General features: G+C 46.3%; 1 protein-coding gene, 1 long non-coding RNA gene and 1 other non-coding gene across 6 annotated transcripts in view; 1 reads left to right on the forward strand and 2 right to left on the reverse strand.

The window, feature by feature from the left end:
* Positions 1 to 3381: 3381 nt before the first annotated feature.
* LOC120095500 (U6 spliceosomal RNA) lies at positions 3382 to 3488 on the reverse strand. The gene has a single exon (XR_005490954.1). It is a non-coding gene; the product is annotated as a U6 spliceosomal RNA (small nuclear RNA).
* A 5751-nt stretch (positions 3489 to 9239) lies between these two features.
* Adam19 (ADAM metallopeptidase domain 19) overlaps positions 9240 to 21377 on the forward strand; it is a 91743-nt gene continuing 79605 nt past the window's right edge. For 2 of the 3 annotated variants that reach the window (XM_063268971.1, XM_039085916.2), the window contains exons 1-3: positions 9240 to 9475; positions 13614 to 13699; positions 17947 to 18017. In XM_063268971.1, the coding sequence (XP_063125041.1) occupies positions 9379 to 9475; positions 13614 to 13699; positions 17947 to 18017 (254 nt within the window). In that variant the 5' untranslated portion in view covers positions 9240 to 9378. The remainder of the gene's footprint in view (positions 9476 to 13613; positions 13700 to 17946; positions 18018 to 21377) is intronic. The other variant, NM_001160228.1, reaches the window with a different exon arrangement.
* LOC120095083 (uncharacterized) lies at positions 9992 to 13600 on the reverse strand. Of its 2 annotated transcripts, none has more exons than XR_005490171.2 (2): positions 13127 to 13600; positions 9992 to 12512 (listed from the first exon to the last, which is right to left on the reverse strand). It is a non-coding gene; the product is annotated as an uncharacterized LOC120095083 (long non-coding RNA). The 2 variants fall into 2 exon arrangements; XR_005490172.2 differs by having other exon boundaries at positions 9992 to 12516.

The following is a 21377-nucleotide window of genomic DNA, read 5'->3' on the forward strand; positions in this document are numbered from 1 at the left end:
CCATTTTTTAATAGGGTTATTTGTCTCCCTGCAGTCTAACTTCTTGAGTTCTTTGTATATTTTGGATATAAGCCCTCTATCTGTTGTAGGATTGGTAAAGATCTTTTCCCAATCTGTTGGTGGCTGTTTTGTCCTAACCAGTGTCCTTTGCCTTATAGAAGCTTTGCAGTTTTCTGAGATCCCATTTGTCGATTATTGATCTTAGAGCATAAGCCATTGGTGTTTTGTTCAGGAAATTTTCTCCAGTGCCCATGTGTTTGAGATGCTTCCCCACCTTTTCTTCTATTAGTTTGAGTGTATCTGGTTTGATGTGGAGGTCCTTGATCTACTTGGACTTAAGCTTTGTACAGGGTGATAAGAATGGATCGATCTGCATTCTTCTACATGCTGACCTCCAGTTGAACCAGCACCATTTGCTGAAAATGCTATCTTTTTTCCATTGGATAGTTTTGGCTCCTTTGTCAAAAATCAAGTGCCCATAAGTGTGTGGGTTCATTTCTGGGTCTTCAATTCTATTCCACTGGTCTATCTGTCTGTCTCTGTACCAATACCATGCAGTTTTTATCACTATTGCTCTGTAATACTGCTTGAGTTCAGGGATAGTGATTCCCCCAGAAGTCTTTTATTGTTGAGGATAGTTTTAGCTATCCTGGGTTTTTTGTTATTCCAGATGAATTTGGAAATTGTTCTGTCTAACTCTCTGAAAAATTAGATTGGTATTTTGTTGGGGATTCCATTGAATCTGTAAAATTTTGGTAAAATGGCCATTTTTACTATATTAATCCTGCCAATCCATGAGCATGGGAGATCTTTCCATCTTCTGAGGTCTTCTTCAATTTCTTTCTTCAGAGGCTTGAAGTTCTTATACAGATCTTTTACTTGCTTGGTTAAAATCACACCGAGGTATTTTATATTATTTGGGACTATTATGAAGGGTTTCGTTTCCCTAATTTCTTTCTCGGCTTGTTTCTCTTTTGTGTAGAGGAAGGCTACTGATTTATTTGAGTTAATTTTATACTCAGCCACTTTGCTGAAGGTGTTTATCAGGTTTATTAGTTCTCTGGTGGAACTTTTGGGATCACTTAAATATACTATCATATCATCTGCAAATAGTGATATTTTGACTTCTTTCTTTTCCAATCTGTATCCCTTTGATCTCCTTTTGTTGTCGATTGCTCTGGCTAGAACTTCAAGAACTATATTGAATAAGTAGGGAGAGAGTGGGGAGCCTTGTCTAGTCCCTGATTTTAGTGGGACTGTTTCAAGTTTCTCTCCATTTAGTTTAATGTTAGCTACTGGTTTGCTGTATATGGCTTTTACTATGTTTAGGTATGGGTCTTGAATTCCTATTCTTTCCAGGACTTTTATCATGAAGGGGTGTTGAATTTTGTCAAATGCTTTCTCAGCATCTAATGAAATGATCATGTGGTTTTGTTCTTTCAGTTTGTTTATATAATGGATCACGTTGATGGTTTTCCGTATATTAAACCATCCCTGCATGCCTGGGATGAAGCCTACTTGATCATGGTGTATGATTGTTTTGATGTGCTCTTGGATTCGGTTTGCCAAAATTTTATTGAGTATTTTTGTGGCGATATTCATAGGGGAAATTGGTCTGAAGTTCTCTTTCTTTGTTTTGTCTTTGTGTGGTTTAGGTATAAGAGTAATTGTGGCTTCATAGAAGGAATTCGGTAGTGCTCCATCTGCTTCAATTTTGTGGAATAGTTTGGATAATATTGGTATGAGGTCTTCTATGAAGGTTTGATAGAATTCTGCACTAAACCCGTCTGGACCTGGGCTCTTTTGGGTTGGGAGACCTTTAATGACTGCTTCTATTTCCTTAGGAGTTATGGGGTTGTTTAACTGGTTTATCTGTTCCTGATTTGACTTCGGTACCTGGTATCTGTCTAGGAAATTGTCCGTTTCCTGCAGATTTTCAAGTTTTGTTGAATATAGACTTTTGTAGTAGGATCTGATGATTTTTTGAATTTCCTCTGATTCTGTAGTTATGTCTCCCTTTTCATTTCTGATTTTGTTAATTTGGACACACTCTCTGTGTCCTCTTGTTGGTCTGGCTAAGGGTTTTTCTATCTTGTTGATTTTCTCAAAGAACCACCTTTTGGTTCTGTTGATTCTTTGTATAGTCCTTTTTGTTTCTACTTGTTTGGTTTCAGCTCTGAGTTTGATTATTTCCTGCCTTCTACTCCTCCTGTGTGTATTTGCTTCTTTTTGTTCTAGAGCTTTTAGGTGTGCAGTCAAGCTGCTGATATATGCTCTCTCCTGTTTCTTTCTGCAGGCACTCAGAGCTATGAGTTTTCCTCTTAGCACAGCTTTCACTGTGTCCCATAAGTTTGGGTATGTTGTACCTTCATTTTCATTAAATTCTAAGAAGTCTTTAATTTCTTTCTTTATTTCTTCCTTGACCAGGTTATCATTGAGTAGAGCATTGTTCAATTTCCACGTATATGTGGGCATTCTTCCCTTATTGTTATTGAAGACCAGCTTTAGGCCGTGGTGGTCTGATAGGACGCATGGGATTATTTCTATCTTTCTGCATCTGTTGAGGTCTGTTTTATGACCAATTATATGGTCAATTTTGGAGAAAGTACCATGAGGAGCTGAGAAGAAGGTATATCCTTTTGCTTTAGGATAGAATGTTCTATAAATATCCGTTAAGACCATTTGGCTCATGACTTCTCTTAGTCTGTCGACATCACTGTTTAATTTCTGTTTCCATGATCTGTCCATTGATGAGAGTGGTGTGTTGAAATCTCCCACTATTATTGTGTGAGGTGCAATGTGTGTTTTGAGCTTTAGTAAGGTTTCTTTTACATATGTAGGTGCCCTTGTATTTGGGGCATAGATATTTAGGATTGAGAGTTCATCTTGGTGGATTTTTCCTTTGATGAATATGAAGTGTCCTTCCTTATCTTTTTTGATGACTTTTAGTTGAAAATTGACTTTATTCGATATTAGAATGGCTACTCCAGCTTGCTTCTTCAGACCATTTGCTTGGAAAGCTGTTTTCCAGCCTTTCACTCTGAGGTAGTGTCTGTCTTTGTCTCTGAGGTGTGTTTCCTGTAGGCAGCAGAATGCAGGGTCCTCATTGCGTATCCAGTTTGTTAATCTATGTCTTTTTATTGTGGAGTTGAGACCATTGATGTTGAGAGATATTAAGGAATAATGATTATTGCTTCCTGTTATATTCATACTTGGATGTCAGATTATGTTTGTGTGCTTTTCTTCTCTTTGTTTTGTTGCCAAGACAATTAGTTTATTTCTTTTTCTAGGTGTAGCTTGCCTCCTTATGTTGGGCTTTACCATTTATTTTCCTTTGTAGTGCTGGGTTTGTAGAAAGATATTGTGTAAATTTGGTTTTGTAAAAATATGGAATGCTTCTCGAATTTGTGTGTCATCCTTGCACAGGGGCCATGCTAATCTTCTCTGTATCGTTCCAATTTTAGTGTATGTGCTGCCAAAGCGAGCACTCTTCTTTTTTTCTTTTTCTTTTTCTTTTTTTTTCCCGGAGCTGGGGACCGAACCCAGGGCCTTCCGCTTGCTAGGCAAGCGCTCTACCACTGAGCTAAATCCCCAACCCCTTCTATTCTTTTAAGACAGGGTTTCTCACTGAACTGCAACTATGCTGGCTGACCAGTGACATTTGGGGATGTATCTGTCTCCACACTCTTCCCAACCCAGGCACTATGCTTTTTCCTTCCTTCCTTCCTTCCTTCCTTCCTTCCTTCCTTCCTTCCTTCCTTCCTTCCTTCTTTTGAAGATTCATTTTTATGTATCTATGTGTTTGTATGAGAAAAATGGCAAGAACGCTCAGGTTCTTACGGCGGCCAGAAGGGGGCGTCAGATGCCCTGGAACTGGAACTACAGACTGTGGAGCTCACAGATTGAAGAACAGCACTTGTTCTTAGCCACCTACTGTCTTTCCAGATCTCCTGTCCAGGGATTTGAACTCAGGTCTTTGTGCTCACACAGCAAGGACTTATACCCACTGAGACACTTTTCTACCCTCTTATTATACTATTTTTTTTTCAGTTGTTCTGTTTGTTTAAGAAGTTTTCTGGGGATGGAGTTTAGTTGGTAGAGTGCTGGACCAGCATACGTGAAGTCCTTCCTGGTACAGTAGTACCAGCGCACTTTGGAGGTAGAGGGTTGCGGGGCAGAAGTTTAAGGCCATTTTCAGCTACTTAGTATGTTTGAGGCCAGCTTGGGATAATGAGACCCTGCTTCAGGGGGAGGAAAAAGTTTGCCTTTCTAGGAACACTATGCACTTCCCCACATTTTCGTTCACTCTTTTTTTCAATTCATTTTGTTTTCTTTTTCTAAGCAGCAGCCATCATGTTCCCAGGCTTGATGGTAACAGTAAAGGAAAGAAGTTTTTTTTTTTGTTTTTGTTTTTTTTTTTGCTGAATCGTTCATAACAGCACCTCAGAAACTACAGGGAAAGTTTCTCCAGGAAACTCTGAGGTCTGCCTTGTGACTCAAATTCTACAGTTTATGCTGCGTCCAATGTTTTGCATTGAAAACTGTCTTACATGTTGCAAAAGAAGAGAAAAAGAGGCCCCATGCTGTGCTTGGCTTTAGTCTTCAAATACATACTAAGATCCTGGGAACTTGGTATCATGTTACTATAAGAACCTGCCTGCTAGGGCTGGGGATTTAGCTCAGTGGTAGAGCGCTTACCTAGGAAGTGCAAGGCCCTGTGTTCGGTCCCCAGCTCCGGAAAAAAAAGAACCTGCCTGCTTCGTCAATTCCTCATAGGCTTCTACTCTCAATTTTTAATTTTTTTTTTTAGATTTATTCATTTATTATATATAAGTACACTGTAGCTGTCTTCAGACACACCAGAAGAGGGCATCGGATCTCTTTACAGATGGTTGTGAGCCACCATGTGGTTGCTGGGAATTGAACTCAGGACCTCTGGAAGAGCAGTCGGGTACTCTTAACCGCTGAGCCATCTCTCCAGCCCTCAATTTTTAATTCTTAAGAAATTCTTCTTCTCTCTTCCCCCACCGTGTGTGTGTGTGTGTGTGTGTGTGTGTGTGTGTGTGTGTGTGTGTGTTTAGGACAACATAACAGAGTCAGTTTTCTCCCTTTACCCTGTGGATCCTGGCTATCAAACTCAGGTCATCAACCTTGGAGGTCAACACCTTCACCTGCTAATCCACCTGGCTGGGCCCCTTCTGCTCTAGGTATCTAAGGGTACACGGTCCTTAAATACACAGCAAATCCAGTGCCAGCAAATGGAATTTTCTCAATGTATGACAAGACTCATCTTCTTGTAAGAAGAGGGACATCAGAGTTCCCCTCACTCCCACCCCTCCTACAACCCTCCTCCCTGTGCACGTGGGGAAATGGGGCATAAATGCAGAATATTGGAAAAAACAAAAACAAAACAAAATGGTAGCCATCTGCAGGCTGGAGAAGTCTAACCAGAAACTAGCCCCGAAGGCACCTTAATAGACACAGTAAATTGTGTGACACAAGGCACTGATCAGTTATTTTAGCATAGCACGCTTACCAAAATGCAGATTTAGGTGCTGGTAAACTGAGTGTCCCGGAACGATGGCGACTCAGGAGCTGAGAAATGGGTGGGTGCTTCCAGAGCTGTGAGGAGTGTGTTTATAAAGAACCAAGCGTCCCCTGAAGAGTGCAGAAAGGCAGAAATTAGGTGATTCTAGCAAGGACTGAGTCAGGAAAAAAAACCCAATGAATCGAAAATGTCTTAGTTCCAGGAAGTACTTATTTTATCGTGAACATAAGAGATAGAAATATGAACATTAATGGTGATTCAAGATGAGTTGATAACTCATGCCTGTGATCCCAGTATTATAGGATGTCCACAAGTTCAAAGCCAACCTTGACTGTTTCCATCCGTCTGTCTGTCCATCCATCCATCCATCCATCAAATAAAAACCAAAGTGACTCTGGGGAGATCTTAGGAACCAGTGTTGGCAGTCAGAACCACATTATGAACTATGCTCCACTGTTCTGTGCCAAGCAGAAGCCGCAAACAAACTTGGATACCCGTGTTAGCCTCGTGTCGCCATGACAAAGACCTGAGATAAACACCTAGGAGGAGAGAATTATTTGGGCTCATGGTTTCTTTCCATGGTCACTCGGCTTCCTGGCACTGAGGTCTATAGCAAGACAGAATTATGAAGGGAGTGTGGAGGGGAACTCAGAGTATGGCCTCCCTACCCCCAGAAAGCAAAGAAGGGTCCGGGTGGAGAAGATAGTCTTCAAAGGCAGAACCCCAGGAGCTTACTTCCTCTAAGCCAAATGGACCTCCCAATGGTCCATTCAGAAAGATGAACCCACTGAAGAAGCCAGCAACCTCAAGAAGTGATCATCTCTGGATGGTGCCAGCAGCCGGGGGGGGGGGGGGGGGGGGGCAAACCTTCCTACACTGGGACCTTAGGTGGGGACACTTCCTGTGTCCCACCCACAGCAGGTCTGCCCTAGGCTGTGGAGATGCCTAGCAGAAGCATCCAGATTTCTGGGTGTTGCTCATTTAAATGCCAGAAAGAGACAAAAGAGAGGAATTGCAAGGGAACCTCACCCTGTTGATTTGGCTCATTCTCGACCTATTCGTTTGCAAATAGTAGAGAGAACTTGAGAGGCCATTCATCTGTCTCCATTAGCCAGTTCAGCAGAAGCTGAGGATACAGAAGGGATCCTAGGAGTACAGTCAGGGAATAAGTGACTGTCAGCTACCTGCTTCTCCTTGAAGAGTAGGAAACAAGGACCCAGCGACCTTCCACAGTTCACCAGGACTTCCACTCCTACCACAAACTGAGGGCATTTTTTTTTTTTTTTTTTTTTTTTTTAGGATGCAGGGTCCTCTCCTCCTTTTGCTCCTATATTCTGGCTCTGACAGAGAGCTGTGGGGTTGAAGGATGACGCTGCCATGCCAGGTCACCTGGAGGCCAGATAAGACATTTGGCTTGGCTAAAGCTGGACTCCTTGGTACCTGCATTCCATTTTTTCTTTTTTTATTACTCTCTTTGAAATACCCTCCTTTGTAGTGCACATCTTTAATCCCAGCAGCACTCGGGAGGCAGAGGCAGGTCGATCTCTGAGTTTGAGGCCAGCCTGGGCTACAGGGCGAATTCTGGGATAGTCAAACAAGAGAGAAAGCCTACCTTGAAAAAAAAGAAGGAAAAACAACAAAAAGAAATGCCATCCTTAGGATGCTCATACCTCGTCAAGCTCCTAGGACTGAGGAATAGTTTTGCCTGAGGGCAAGCCACTCCTCTCTCAGACATTCCTAATTCAGACGCTGTTCAGATGGGATTTTGGACTTTCAATCTATGCTAGTACGAGCTGGCTTTGAGGGCCATTGGAAGACATTGGTGAATTTTTTTTTTTTTTGCATTTTTGCATGTGAAAACACGATCTCTGAAGAATGAGGAGATAGTATTCGATGAGCAAAATCACTCCCCTCATTTGTATGTCGGAACCCAAGCCCCAGTTGTATGTGGAAATGGTACCCACAGAGAGATAATAAGGTTTAATGAGCCCAGGAGTATTGGCTCACATATAGCATGGGTTTCCTCAGAAGACACCAGAGCTTGCTCTCTCTACTCCCACGGCCAGGGCCAGGTGAAGACACAGTTGTTTACAAACAAACAGACGTTTATCAGAATCTGACCTGGTGACACGTAGGACTTGACACGCCAGCTTTCCAGGACAGACAGATGACTCTAATGCCTCAGACCAGTCACACCACTTGCGGCCCCGGGTGACAAGGCAACTCTCTAAGCCACTATCTGCTTCTCCATCGCAGCAGATGGAGAGAACTCACACAGTTCCTGTCCACACCAGTGGTCAGAATGGTTTGATCTCCCTCCCCCAGTGAAATCCTTGCAGACTCACCCAGGCATTCTTTTTGAGAGTTACCGGCCTGCCATCTTTGGTTATGCTACCTAGCTTTGCCCAGAGAGGTTCAGGATGTGGGGTGGGGGGTGGGGAAAGGAACTGACAAGAGTAAGTGCCAGACTAGTCTTCTAGAACCTCCCCCTTGAAAGTGAGCTAACCAATTCTATACAGATTACTTCTGGTTATCTCCTCTTCTGTTCATCGCTCATCAACTGAGGCATGTTGCACCGGACTTTGTAATATCGAAACCCAGACGTTAGGGACTTAACTTTGTGCAGGTTCGATTCCCTTCCCCAGAGGGGAGATATCAGAGATAATGCTAATACCTACCCCCTCCAGAAGACCAGCCTAATTATCATTGTTCTTCTACACTGTGTCAAGCGGTCCGGATTGGCCTCAAATTTACCACATAGCAAAGAATAACCTCGAACTCTTGATCCTCAGGCCTCCGCCCCCCTAAGTGCTGCGATCACAGTGGTGCACCACACTCCTGGAATTATGAGGTGCTGGGGATAGAATCCGGGGCTTCATGAGTGCATGGCAAACATTCTACCAGCAGAGATACATTTCCAGTCCACAGCGACTCATTACAAGATCAGGTATCAGAGGCCTTAGAACGCAGAGAGTGTCAATAAAAGCAAGTCCTAAGTGTCTGCTACTGTAATTTTCTTAGTGATAGTCATTACTTGTGGGTTTCATCAATTCCATCCCAAATTCTGCTCTCTTCTGCCCCCTCTTCGTCCCCACCACACAGCCCAAGGCTTCCCTTCTCCGTAATTGTGTCTAGGCTGTTTCTTGGGCTTGGTGTTTGGTTTCTGCTCTCCTGGAGTACAGAAGCCCTGTCCTCTGGGATGCCGGATCCACAACCACACCGCCTCCCACCCCTCCCCCCTGTCAGAAGGAATGGACTAAAGGCCCAGATTGGAGTCCTGATAAGAAAACAACTTCTTTTAGCACTTATTTCAGTGCCTTGGAATTAACTCTTTCAGAGCCTGCCTACAAGAGTAGTCAGTCCTGGAAGGCAGCGCTAGAAAGAGTCACCCAAAGAGCTTAGCATAAAGTAGGATAAAGTAAACTAGCCTCAGTGATGTTGGTTGGGGGGGGGGGGTGTGTGTGTCTGGATTTAACACTTTCAATCCCAGCCCTGTAATCTTCCAGGTCTCCAAAATGATGAATTATTTCAGAAATTCGGACCATCTCTTCCCCCTGGGTGCCCTTCACCTGAGTCAGCGATGCTCCCAGGGGGCTTCGCTCGCTCCTCCCCTGCTGTCCCTCCAGCTACCACCACCCCCCTCCTCCGCGTGGCGCCTCCACTCCTCCCTCTCCAGGCTGAGCCCTGAGGGGCTAGGGGCGGAGCGTCTGGGCTGTGGGCTGGGTGGCTTTTAGGCCAGCGTTTGCTTGAAAACCGCCGCCGCCGCTAGGCCGGGGGCAGGCAATGGCAGGGGATGTGTGATTGCGGACAGTGAGAGGGCCATTGCTATCATGCCCGGGCGCGCGGGCGTCGCCCGGTTCTGCTTGCTGGCTCTCGCTCTGCAGCTACAGTGGCCGCTGGCGGCATGCGAACCGGAATGGACCACAAGTAAGTGGTAGCGCACAGAGGGGTCGGGGGATGATTTGGGGTGGTGGTGATGACTGGGGGTGTCTGAGAGTCGCTCTTGCAGGCCAGAATCTCAATGACCGCTATCCCTGAGCTCTCCGCCACTCCCCGGGGCATGAGCACCGCCACCCCTAAGCCTAAGAGCCCAGGCTTTGTTCTCATGTGGTGAGCCACGGGAGGTCGTGGAGCTGGTGCGCTCACTGAGCAATCAGAAGGCTTTGTGTCTCTCTTTGCTTGCCTTCCTTTCTCCATCTCCTCCTGTTTTCCTACTTTGGGCTTCTCTTTCCGCTGCTTTCCCGGTCTTTGCTGTTTTCTCATGGTTGCTCATCTCCGCTCCGCCTCTCTCATCGCTATTTTGCGCCCGCTGCTCTAGCAACCCCAGAGCATCCCCAGAGGAGCACCCCAAGCATCCTATGCAGAATGGGTAAGGGAGCCGCTCCCTGACTCTTGCTGGGGGTCAAATGCATACCAGTGGGATAGAAAATCAAAAGCTTCCAATAGGGTAGGGAGGTTTACTGGTTATCTCTGAAGTACAGTTAGCATCCCTGCGTTGGCAGCGACCCAACTAAAAGACCATAAAGGGCGATGCGCACCCATTATGCAGTTCGTAAGGTGAAGTTCACTAACGAAAAACCAGATGTGTTTAGGTATGCCCCACAACGAAGATCTCCGGATACTGGAAACAGGAGCTTTCTTTCCACCTCACCCATCGCCCACCTCCTCTTGGTCTCAGTTTCCCCATATGTGAAGAAAATGGGATTGGCTCCGCGCTTCCAGTTTGGACGCTGGATAATGTCTGTTTCTCACAACTGTTTTCCCAGACACCACTCCTTCCCGGGCCGCATCCCTCAGAGGCTCTCATAGGATTTCGCGGAAGGGACGGTCCCGGAGGGGCAATGCCTGGCTTCTGTCATTTTGACCGGGGAGAGCTTACTAAGCCTTAGCCCTGCAGTGGCTGGAGAGCTGGGCTGACTCCAGAGGGGTGCTTGCTGTACCAACCGTCAGCGTTTTTTTTTTTTTTTTTTTTTGGTTCTTTTTTTCGGAGCTGGGGACCGAACCCAGGGCCTTGTGCTTCCTAGGTAAGCGCTCTACCACTGAGCTAAATCCCCAGCCCCCCGTCAGCGTTTTTTAAATCAAGCTAGAGACACCCTGGTATGTACGGGCTGGGCAGGCTGCAGCCCCCGCCCCATCCCTGCAAGAACTGGTCCTCCAGCCAGCAGACGAAGCCTTCTTTCAACGCTCTTGTCTCTAAAGGGAAACTGGGTTTCACAGAAAGGAGTAGGTTCTTTTGTTGGGCATGGGGTTCCTTGAGGAAGAGGGAGCCAGGTCCTGTTCAAGTTTGATTTTCCAACCTAACACTTGCACTGAAGGAAGACAAGGAAAGTAAACTTCACTGAATCCCGGGGCCTTAAGAACAGTCAGTGAGGCAGAGTCACTGCAGACCTGGGAAGAAATAAAAATCTATGAGTTGTAAAGTGACCCATGATCCCCAAATGAGCAGTTGCTATTAATACTTTGCTTTCCCTCTTCCTGCCTTTCTATGATTATATACTGATGAATCTGGAAACATACCACACACACACACACACACACACACACACACACACACACACACTTTAAAAGGTACTTCCCAAAGCATGACATTTTCCCCAAACTATGATTTTTTTTACATGGCTCTAAAGGTTCTACCAAAGGGCCACAGAAATAATATCCCCAAAGTTAAACTCCAGGCTCTTATACAAATGTGACAAAGATCTTTCTTCATTTATGAGGTGGCCAAAGCGGCCGCTAACGCCAGTCAAAAGCATTAGCAGACCTCTGGGGATAAAGGGATTGGCTCAGCGAAGTCCTTTCCGGTGAGACAGAATCAAGCAATTGTTGGTTATCTCTCTCCTATCCTGAAGTCACTGGAATCTTTGTCATAGGTCTACAGTTAATGTTAAACTCCATGGACTACAAGGCCTTCCCACCAAAAGCTAATAGGAGAGCCAGAGATAACATTCTCTTAGCCAAGTCACCCATCCCTTTGTTAAACGGTGCTCAGGCTCTGATGCTGAAAGCATGATTCCATGTGCGTCTGGCCGTATTTCCAAGTTGTGAGCGACCCTTCTTCAGCAGTGTCGTGTTCTTAATTGGTACTGTTTGTCAAGACTTGAGACTGCTCTCAGTGCTCTTCACCACCCCGAGACATTTAGTCATTCTCCAATACACCGTACAGGGCCTTCTGTTCAAGAGTACAGACTCATCAGTCTGTACAGAGGACTGTATGTCTGACTTGTTCTCCCCTGAACATGAAGCCCCGGGCACAGCAGCATACGGTTAGGAACTCAGAATGTCTTGGATAGACATGTAAATGTATCTGTCCCTTCTGATTTGTACCAGTGTAAATGAAACCAAACCAATGAGATTTTTTCTAATCACATTTTTGAAAAGGAATTTAGTCAATGGTAATCCAACCACTCTAGCTACTTTTTTTTTTTTTTTAAAGACAGGGTTTTGGGTTTTGTTGTTGTTGTTGGTGGTGGTGTTGGTGTTTTTGTTCTTTTTTTTTTAGTGTATCTTTGGCTGTCCAGGAACTAGGTCTGTAGACCAGACTGGCCTTGAACTCAGAGATCTGCCTGCCTCTACTGAGTGCTGCCCGGCTCCTTTTTAGTTTAATGGTTCTCTGGGCCAGGATTCTATGTAGCCAGATGCTGTCTGAGAACTTCCTATATAGCCAAGATGGCCCCGGAACTCTAGTCGTCTTGCTGGGGTTACAGATGTGTGCCACAAAAGCTCAGCCATCTTTCATATTCCTCATGCGATGGATGGGGCCGGGTGAGTTACAAGAACCGGAACACCGGGGTCCTTGGTGACATCTCTGGGAGTCTTCAGATTTATCCTGTTTCAGAGACTTAGTCTGCTTAGGGACCAGGAAATTCTCAATTTTTAAAAGATGATCTGTAGGTAGTGTTGAGGCTTCCCATCCTTGAACATGGCTCTTCTGTGGTTTTGGCCTCTTTTCTTGGGAATTCTCTGCCTACCTCCAAGGGAAGAGAAGAGAAGATTGGAAGTGAGAAGGTTTGGAGCCAAAGTAGTGAAATACATATTTGAAGTCAATACTGGGAAGGCCAAGTTAATGCTAATGGTTGGTCGGTTGGGAGTCGATGCCACCTTTACTCCTACCTGTGGCCCTGAAAGACCTCCCAGGGAGGTGACTGTCAACTCCAAAGGGAAAATTAAAGCTCTTTAGTCACAAACCCAGCTCAACCTACTGCTTATCCCTGGCCTGCCTCACCACTTCATTACCCTCCATGATGCTATCCAAGTTAGAGCCACTGTCATCTCTCACCGGGGCTCTGGTGCGTCTCCAGCCTTGCTGCCTGCCTCCCTGCTTCTCCTCTGTCCCTGTCCCCTTCCCCCATTCTCCCAGCAGGCAGAGTCACCTTTCAAAACAAAAACAAAACTAATACAGATCATACCGCTCTTGTGATCTTTTTTTCTAAAGACACCAGAACCTTCCAGATCCGTTCGTAATGAGATCCAGACCCTCCTCATACCTTTGTGTTATTACAACCACAGCCATCTCACTTAGTGCATCTCCTACCAACATCCTGACTTAACAGACTGCCCATCCTTGCATAGCATATTTACCAATGTCCCCGGCCTTTGTAGACTAGTTCTCCTTCAGGCCCGTGTCTGCAGTTGTCACTCTGTGCTCTTCCCCAGAGTTTTGCACAACTGGCTTCCTCTGGCTCCTCAGGTCTTCAACATCACCCATTTGGGCCATCCTGTTTAAAACAGGAAGCCTGCTAACTTCCCTTTATCCTGTGGCCCAATCTTATTATTACTTTTTTTTTTTTTCCAGGGCAGCTAAGTATCACCTGAGAATGTCTGCTTATTTCCTGACTCTTGGCAGGGATTCAGACCTTGTTTGCCTAACCTTTATCACTTTGTCACCAAGGCACAATGGCGCCCAGCAGGTCTGCTGAGACCAGTGGGAGGAGCACCTACCTGGAAGCAATGGCTGCCTCCAAGTGATTTGGAGCACCACTTGGACTTTTGAACAATATGCCTGCTCCTGAGTGCGGGAGATGTGGAGGTCAGGGATTCTTATGGTTATGTTGTCTTGTGTTGGCAGGAGGAAGCAAAGAAGACAGCCCTCCACTACAACATGAACTCATAATACCTCAGTGGAGGACTTCAGAAAGCCCCAGGGGAGGAAAGGTAAGATGCCCAAGCTCCTTGTTGGAGAAGCAGGAGTGACAGTTCCCTTCTTGGGGCCTGGAGCCACCCACGCATCGCCACCACTTCTGTTTCTGCTTCTGGCCCTACCCTCTCGCTGTGTCAACTTGGAATATCTTAGCAGGGACTTTCTTTCACTCTATGACGAACTTGTAGACCCATTCCCAAGCCCTTTTAGTTAAGGAAATGAAAATTCACAGTAATACCGAATTGAATTGGGGCTGGAGAGATGGTTTAGGAGTTTAGAGAACTTGCTGTTCTTGATAGAATTGGGGTTCAGGTCCAAGCACCCAGATGATGGTTCACAACCATCTGTAACTCTAGTTCCAGGAGATACCTCTGAGGGCACCTGGCATGCATATGGTGCTAATATATACATATAATATGTTATATATGTATATATAATATATGCAGGCAAAACACTCATGTACACACAAACACAATCTTTTAAAAATGCACAGGTTAAGTGCAAATGTGTGATTTTTGTCATAGCTCTTGCTTGGAATTTTTGTCTTGTTTATTTTTCTGTCTTTTTTGTTTTCTGAGGCAGGTTCTCTGAACTCGTGTCTCCGTCTCCTGGATCTAGGCTTACAGGCATATTCCAGGGCGCCAACATGTGGTGTACCCAGCTCTCTTTTGAGGTAGTCTCCATTGTAGCTTAGGCTGACCTGTATGTAAATCTTTACCTACCTGCCTCCATTTCGGAGATTTAAAGATTACACTGTGTGTCACGGTATCCAGGCATTTTTTTTTTTTTTTTTTTTGGTTCTTTTTTTCGGAGCTGGGGACCGAACCCAGGGCCTTGCGCTTCCTAGGCAAGCGCTCTACCACTGAGCTAAATCCCCAACTCCTTTTTTTTTTTTTTTTTAAATAAGAAGCAAGATAGGGAGCTAGGAGTAGGTTATATAGCTCAAAATATCTTACAGATTCCTTGGTCCAGAACAGTAGCAAAAGTGAAGGCAGTTGGAACATGGTCCACAGAGAGAACTCGCATTCAGGATGTTCTCAGAAGGGAGATACGGTAGTTGCGTGACAGTAATGTGTTGTGTGACTTTCCATTTTACTTGTGCTTCCTCATTTATAAATGAGTTTTAGTGGGAATAAAGAGGAGCAGAGCTGTGGGGAAGGGCTAACACTCTTTTTCAGCAGGATCTTGCTATGCTCCCCCACTCTGGCCTCTAACTTGAGAGACTCTGTTGCTTCGCTTCGCCTTCCCAGTGCCAGGATTGATTGCACGGATACGCTGCTGTGCCCACTTTGAAGGACTGGTTTCTGTGATCTCTTAGGGGCCAAATGGCCTGTGGTTTATTGGGCAACAGATAGGAGCAGGATTAAAGCTGGGGAGAGAAGTGTCAGGAACAACTTCAGACAATTGTGGCCTTGGAATCTGGAAAGATAAACAGACGAGAAACGCCCAGAATTCCTTAAGTGACTATAGAGTCATCCAGACATGTCGCCAGCTTGGGCTTAGTAAGGGAACATACAGAGAAATCGCAAGACAATAAAAGTAGGGAACATTTTACCCTAAAAGCGAAGAAAAAAAAAATTCATGGACTCATTTCATCCTCGAGCAGGAAAGGCTGAAAATAGCTTCAAGGAAGCGTTAGACAAATTAATGGATGACCGTTCTCGGGCAGATTATGTTTTTTGAAATGTAAGGTCTTGTATATTTCATCCACCACCATTATTGCCAAAGAATGGGTATGATACTTTTTATAGAGGCTCCTTTGTTGCCTCCAGATGTTGGACGCTGGGTATCTTCAGGAAGGGCCTGAGAAACAAAGCGGAGGACCAGATCCTGTCTTTGTTCCCAGCCATTGTCTGCCCAGTACGTGGCTCATTGTATTCTACAAGGACTATCAGCCCAGTGCCTGGCACCATAAATATTTGTTGAGAGAGAGAGAGAGAGAGAGAGAGAGAGAGAGAGAGAGAGAGAGAGAGGTGTGTTAGTTTACTATGATTCTTATTTGCACTTGAGTAATTCATTGATTAAACCTTGCTTAGACGCCGACTGTCTATGAACTCTAATAGAGATTTTTTTTTCTTTTTCTTTTTTTCGGAGCTGGGGATCGAACCCAGGGCCTTGTGCTTGCTAGGCAAGCGCTCTACCGCTGAGCTAAATCCCCAACCCCTCTAATAGAGATTTTTGAGGAGGGCGATTGTGCACCAGGCGAGCTTGTCAGACGGTGCGTAGCTGCTTAATTTCGTTCTAAACAGATAGGATTTGGAGCCCTTCTCTCAGGGAAGTACGGACAGTGGGGTCACCTTCCAGTGCTTCTCAGGGGGCACATGTTGACCCTTCCTCCGGCGGTGCTGAAGTTCCAGGAGGAACTGTCTGTGGTAGATCGGGACAGGGAAGCTTCGCAGAGCTGTGGCATGCAGTTTCGTTGTTTTGCTCGAACCGTTTCTTGGAAACAGGGAGCATCTGATTTTAAACCTCTGTGTTGGAGCACACCCTCCAGAAACAGATAATTTTGGATTACCTACATAAAAATAAACATTAGTTCTCATGTATCAGGTAATGTGTCTGTGGGGGGCACATGGTATCACTTGCTCTGTGCCAATATTCTTTTTTTTTTGTGTGTGGGCCATCACATGGGTGATGGCCTCAGGCCTGGGTAACGACTTGCTGGACTTCTGTTGTCATGTGCTCAAATGCCTGCTGGGGCTGTGCGTCCTTGATACTCAATGTGACTGGACTGGGCAGGGCTCTCACTCCAGAAGTCCCCAGGGCGAAAAACCACAAGTGGGAGGCAATCACATCTGGGGGGGTGGGGAGGCACTGGCCGTGTGCTGAATCAGTGCTTCAGAATTTGGGAAGTGAGTCTCTTAGTGGAAACGCCTGGGCATGCATCTGTCTCCCTGTTTCCTGAATTTCCAATGTCCCCTCTTAAGATGAGGCAACAGGAGGATTAGCTGGCATTGGGCAAGGTACTTGATTGGGAATGTTCTTATCTCATCTGAGGTCTTGGTGGTCCCCAAGTCCACAGCTAAGATCCCAATTGGGAGTGAGTGGAGCAGGGGTTAAGAAAAGGAATGTGATTGGGCTGTGGGTGTGGCCCAGTTTATATTGAGCTTGCCTGACGTCTTGGGTTTCTTGCACAATACACACATGGACAGCAAAAAAAAAAAAAAAAAAAAAAGGACATAACAAGTGTCATTGGCTCCCTTCAGATGGCCTTATATTGATGAGTTAGTTTAAAGATTAAAAAAATGTTGGTCCACATTGTGATATTATTTTTCAGAGGGTTCCAGTTAAATCTTTCTGGCAAAGGGTCCAAGGGTGACCATTTTAAAGTATACTCCACAGCATTGCGATTCGCAGTTTTAAATGGTCTATGTCACTTTGGGTTTTGTTTAGGATATCCTCTTTTTAAAAAATATTGTCTGTCTGTCTGTCTGTCTGTCTGTCTGTCTGTCTGTCTCGCCACCTCCCCCCCTGGGGAGAGGAGAGTGCTTACTCATGATGCTTAGCATTGCTCTTCATGCTTGCTGGCCATTTGTGTGTCTTAGATGATCTGGGCTGGGTGTGTGGTGTGTTTGGCCGTTGACAACCCGTTTATGTGTAAAATACACCCGACCCTGGGCTTAGTATACAACCCTAATTTGTGGGCCTTTTTGGTTGGCATCCCTTAGATGATTGGAGTTTGCAAATTGAAGGCCCAAATGAAAGAAAGCAAAACGTAAAAGAGAACTCACTTGGCTAGTTTTTAAGATGGTACCCAGTGTGAGGGTAAGAGCTTCCTCTGAACTCGGCACTGTGACACACCCTTTACATCCCTTTGTTCGTCTGGTCCTTAAGGGTCCTCAGAAGGCTGATTATGGCCATCTCGGGTCATGGAAGAGACACAGGGAGGCTTGGTAACAGCCCAGGGTTACACGATCACAGGTGACACCCTGCACCGCACTCCAGGGTCTGACTCTCCTGGAGTTCACATCTGGGGACCTTCATAGGATTCCATACACCTGCTCAGCCTTCAGCCTCAGCTCCAGTTTCTCTCCTTTGCTTCTGGGAGAAAGCAGATGGGGGAGATTCGGGTTGTCTGGGGGCTGAGGTCACTCCAAGCTCAGGCTAGAAGAAAGGCTAGTGACCTTTCCTCGCTGGCTTCCGGAGGATCCCTGTCTTGGCACTGTGTCAGATCCGGTGAGGGGGGGTCGGAGGGGCCGGGGCGCCTGGGAGCCTAGGTCCCTGCTTCCAGGAACTGACATGCTTTTATTGTTGTTTTTAGCATCCACTCACGGCAGAGCTCAGGGTCATGGCTGAAGGGCGAGAGCTGATCCTGGACCTGGAGAAGAACGAGTAAGTGGGTTTCTCCCTTCTGTCGTCTGACACAAAACGATGAACTCACGTTCGGTGCCAGTCGGACGCAGGTGTCACAGTTGGAAAGGAAGAAGTTTAGCGGTGTGGGCCCCAAGCTCGACATCCTTGGTCCCTTTGTGGGGGCATCTTGCCAAAATAGAGCTCTTCCCTGGTCTCTTGACTGCTGGGAGATTGGCGGGATACTTCACGTCCTGCTTGGACTTCCTTAGGCTGCGTTTCCGGTGCTTCGTGGAGTTCACTGGGGGCAAGCGTGTGTGTGTGTGTGTGTGTGTGTGTGTGTGTGTGTGTGTGTGTGTGTGTGAAGGGCGGGAAGGGACTGGAGGCAGCTGCTCTCTTAGTTCCAGCTCAGTGTAGGCAGGAAATGAAGGCGATTAGAGGGAGACCAGGAGCAGCAGCAGGCTGGGCAGGGATTTGGCACCTCTGACCCCGATTCTTTCATCTACCCAAGATTCTGCTGAGACGTGCATTTGCTTGAAGCCTTCTGGCTTCCACGACCAGCTTTTCCCTAACCTCATTCATGCTGGGCGGTGGCCTAGTTCAGAAATATCTCCACATTGATTCGCCGTCCCTCATAACTGTCTCGATTCATGGATGCAGGGTTGAATAGATGACCCTGCCTAGCTGTGTCCATTGATTGTCTGCGCATTCAACCCCAGTCCACCTGGCTTCCCAGAGCTCTTTCTGCTTGGCCAGGGACTCCGAAGGCTTTTATAATTTCTCCACCAATGGTCCCACTTTTTTATCATCCACATCGACATTGTAGATAAGGATGCTTGGTTTGGAGAGCTGCCCGTCTGCTCTTGGCAGTCTCAAAAACACCCTGGAAGCTGATGAGTAATGAAAGCCTCGCTGCCAAGAAGGGGCTAGAGCAAGGCCTTCCCCCATCCAAACTGGTGGGAATGGCTGCTTGGCTTTGGTGGAATGGGAGAAGAAGGATTTATTCCAAATTTGGGCTCGTTGGACACTTGCAGAGGAGGATCGGTGGAATCCCCAGTGTGGTGAGAGGGCAGCCGGTACAGGGACAGAGTGTTTTATGACACTACTCTAGGGAGATGTGGACAAACATCTGCTTGCCAATGACAGATCCAAGTAAGGGTGCCATCAAAGTCCAAATTTGTGAACCAGTAATTTTTATTGAGGTTGTTTATAGTAATAGGGGGTAAGGGGTTCCCTATGGGCATAGAAGTGACTCAAAAGATAGCAGCCTCTCCAAGGCTCACTCAGCACGAGTAACAGCTCATGAAAACTGGAAGCCCAAGGTTCACTACATGGCTTACAGGCAGTTCTGATGGTCTGAGCCTGGTCCAGGGCCTGGGCTGGCTGGGCTGGGCTGGGCTGGGCTGGGCTGGGCTGGGCTGGGCTGGGCTGGGTTGAGCCTCAGGGTGAGAGGCAGTCCTTTCTGTTTATATATTCTTGAGGAGGGAGGGGTGGGTCTAGTGATTCTGGTCATCTTCAGGGACTTCCTTGAAGCCCTGGGTTGTTGATTGTTTACTTCCTGAGTTTAATGAGCTTCCCTGTGGAATGGAATGTTTTAACTCTCTAGCACCCACCCTTTGTCTTGAAAGAGTCAAGGTGGATGGGAGGATATGGCCCAGGTTTCAGCACCAATGTTGTGTTGATAAAAAGACAAGGAGAGGGTGATATGTTCTGTGGAGATCTGAGGAAAGGGGGTGCCTCAGTGGGCCCATGTTGAGACATCCCTTACCCCTGAGGGACCAGTCACATGATGGTATAGTATAGAATAGAGTTTATTCAGGACATGGGGAGGGGAGTTAAGAGGGTAGTAAGGCAGAGAAAGAGAGAGAAGTAGAGAAATAGAAGAGTAGAGGAGTAGAGGAATAGAGGCTGGCCATGGGCACGTGGAAAGAAGGGGGAAAGGAAGGGGAGAAAGGGAACAAAGGGAGAAGAGGGTAAGAGCAAGAAAGCAAGAGAGAACTGGAGGGAGCAAGAGAGTGAGGAGGGGGCAAGCAGCCCCTTTTATAATGTCAGGCATGCCCGGCTGTTGCCAGGTAACTGTGGGGGCGGAGCATACCTGGCTGTTGCCAGGTAACTGTGGGGTGGAGCTTAGACAGAATGCTAACAGTTATCCTGGAGGGGATTGCTACATAAAACAGGACTCTGTCCCTCTCTCTCTTCCCTCTGCCTCTAGGACACTGGCTTTTGGCACTCCAAAAAGATGGACATCACTGCCATGTTGGCTCCCCTCCCCCAGAGCAAAACCAGCCTTTTACTGGTTTGCTGGAATGTTTCTTTCCTTCTGCCTTAGAATAGGGCTGGCTTGATGGCTGGCTACCCAGAGTGGGAAGCTCCTCCTTGCTCAGGGCTTCCCTTTGACTGTGATGCTGTGCTCCTGCAAGGCCCAGGGAGGGCTAGGTTGCATTTGGCCTCTCTTAGGGATCTGCTTGCTGCCTTACTGGCTCTATGGAGTAACTGTTTCAATGTTCCTGTTGCTGTTGGTGTCTGTCCTATTTACTCTGCTCTTCCTGCACTCCATTGAATTGATGATACCTTCAGGGGCAGATCCTTAGCTGGGTCAGCTAAGCGGGGACCCTCGTTCTTTCCTTCTGCATTGGGACTTCTGCAGAAGATCACAAGAAGTTAGACTAGGAAGATTTCTCAGATCAACAGTTCCCAATCTGTGAGCTACGACCTCTTTCTTTGGCAAACCTCTGTCCCCCCCCCCCCAAAAAAAATTTACATTAGGATTCATAACAGTAGCAAAATAAAAGTTATGAAGTAGTAATGAAAATCATCTTATGGTCGAGGGGGGTCACCACCACACGAGGAACTGTATTTAAAGGGTCACAGTATTAGGAAGGTTGAGAACCACTGCCCTAGAGACTACTGAATGCTGTGGTCTTGTGCCCAAGTACGGAAATGCCAAGAACGGGAGAGCACTTACTTGCCTAAAGTCACCCAGCAACTGTACGAAGAGGGCGAGGATGAGTGGAAATTGTGCTCTTGGGTTGGGTGTGGAGTTGTAGCCTGTGACCTAGGGCAAGCTGCTGAAATCTGAAAGGAGAGTAGTGATGGCTGCCTCCTGGGGTAGTTGTGAAGGATGGGCCGAGTGGGCAAATCGTAGAATGTGAGCACACGGAGTTGTCTATATGGTGATTTTTAAAATTTCTTTTTAATTTGTGTGTGTGTGTGTGAGAGAGAGAGATAGAGATAGATAAAGAGAGAGAGAGAGAGAGAGAGAGAGAGAGAGAGAGAGAAACAGGTTCCAATATTGATATATCTGCTCAGAGGTCAGGGGATAGCCTCCTCTGTCACTCTTAAGGAATTCTGCCTGCTTTATTTTGAAACAAGATCTCCCATTGGCATAGAGTTCCCTCATTT

The sequence above is a fragment of the Rattus norvegicus genome, chromosome 10, assembly GCF_036323735.1.
Source record: "Rattus norvegicus strain BN/NHsdMcwi chromosome 10, GRCr8, whole genome shotgun sequence".
NCBI classification, from domain to species: Eukaryota; Metazoa; Chordata; class Mammalia; order Rodentia; family Muridae; genus Rattus; species Rattus norvegicus.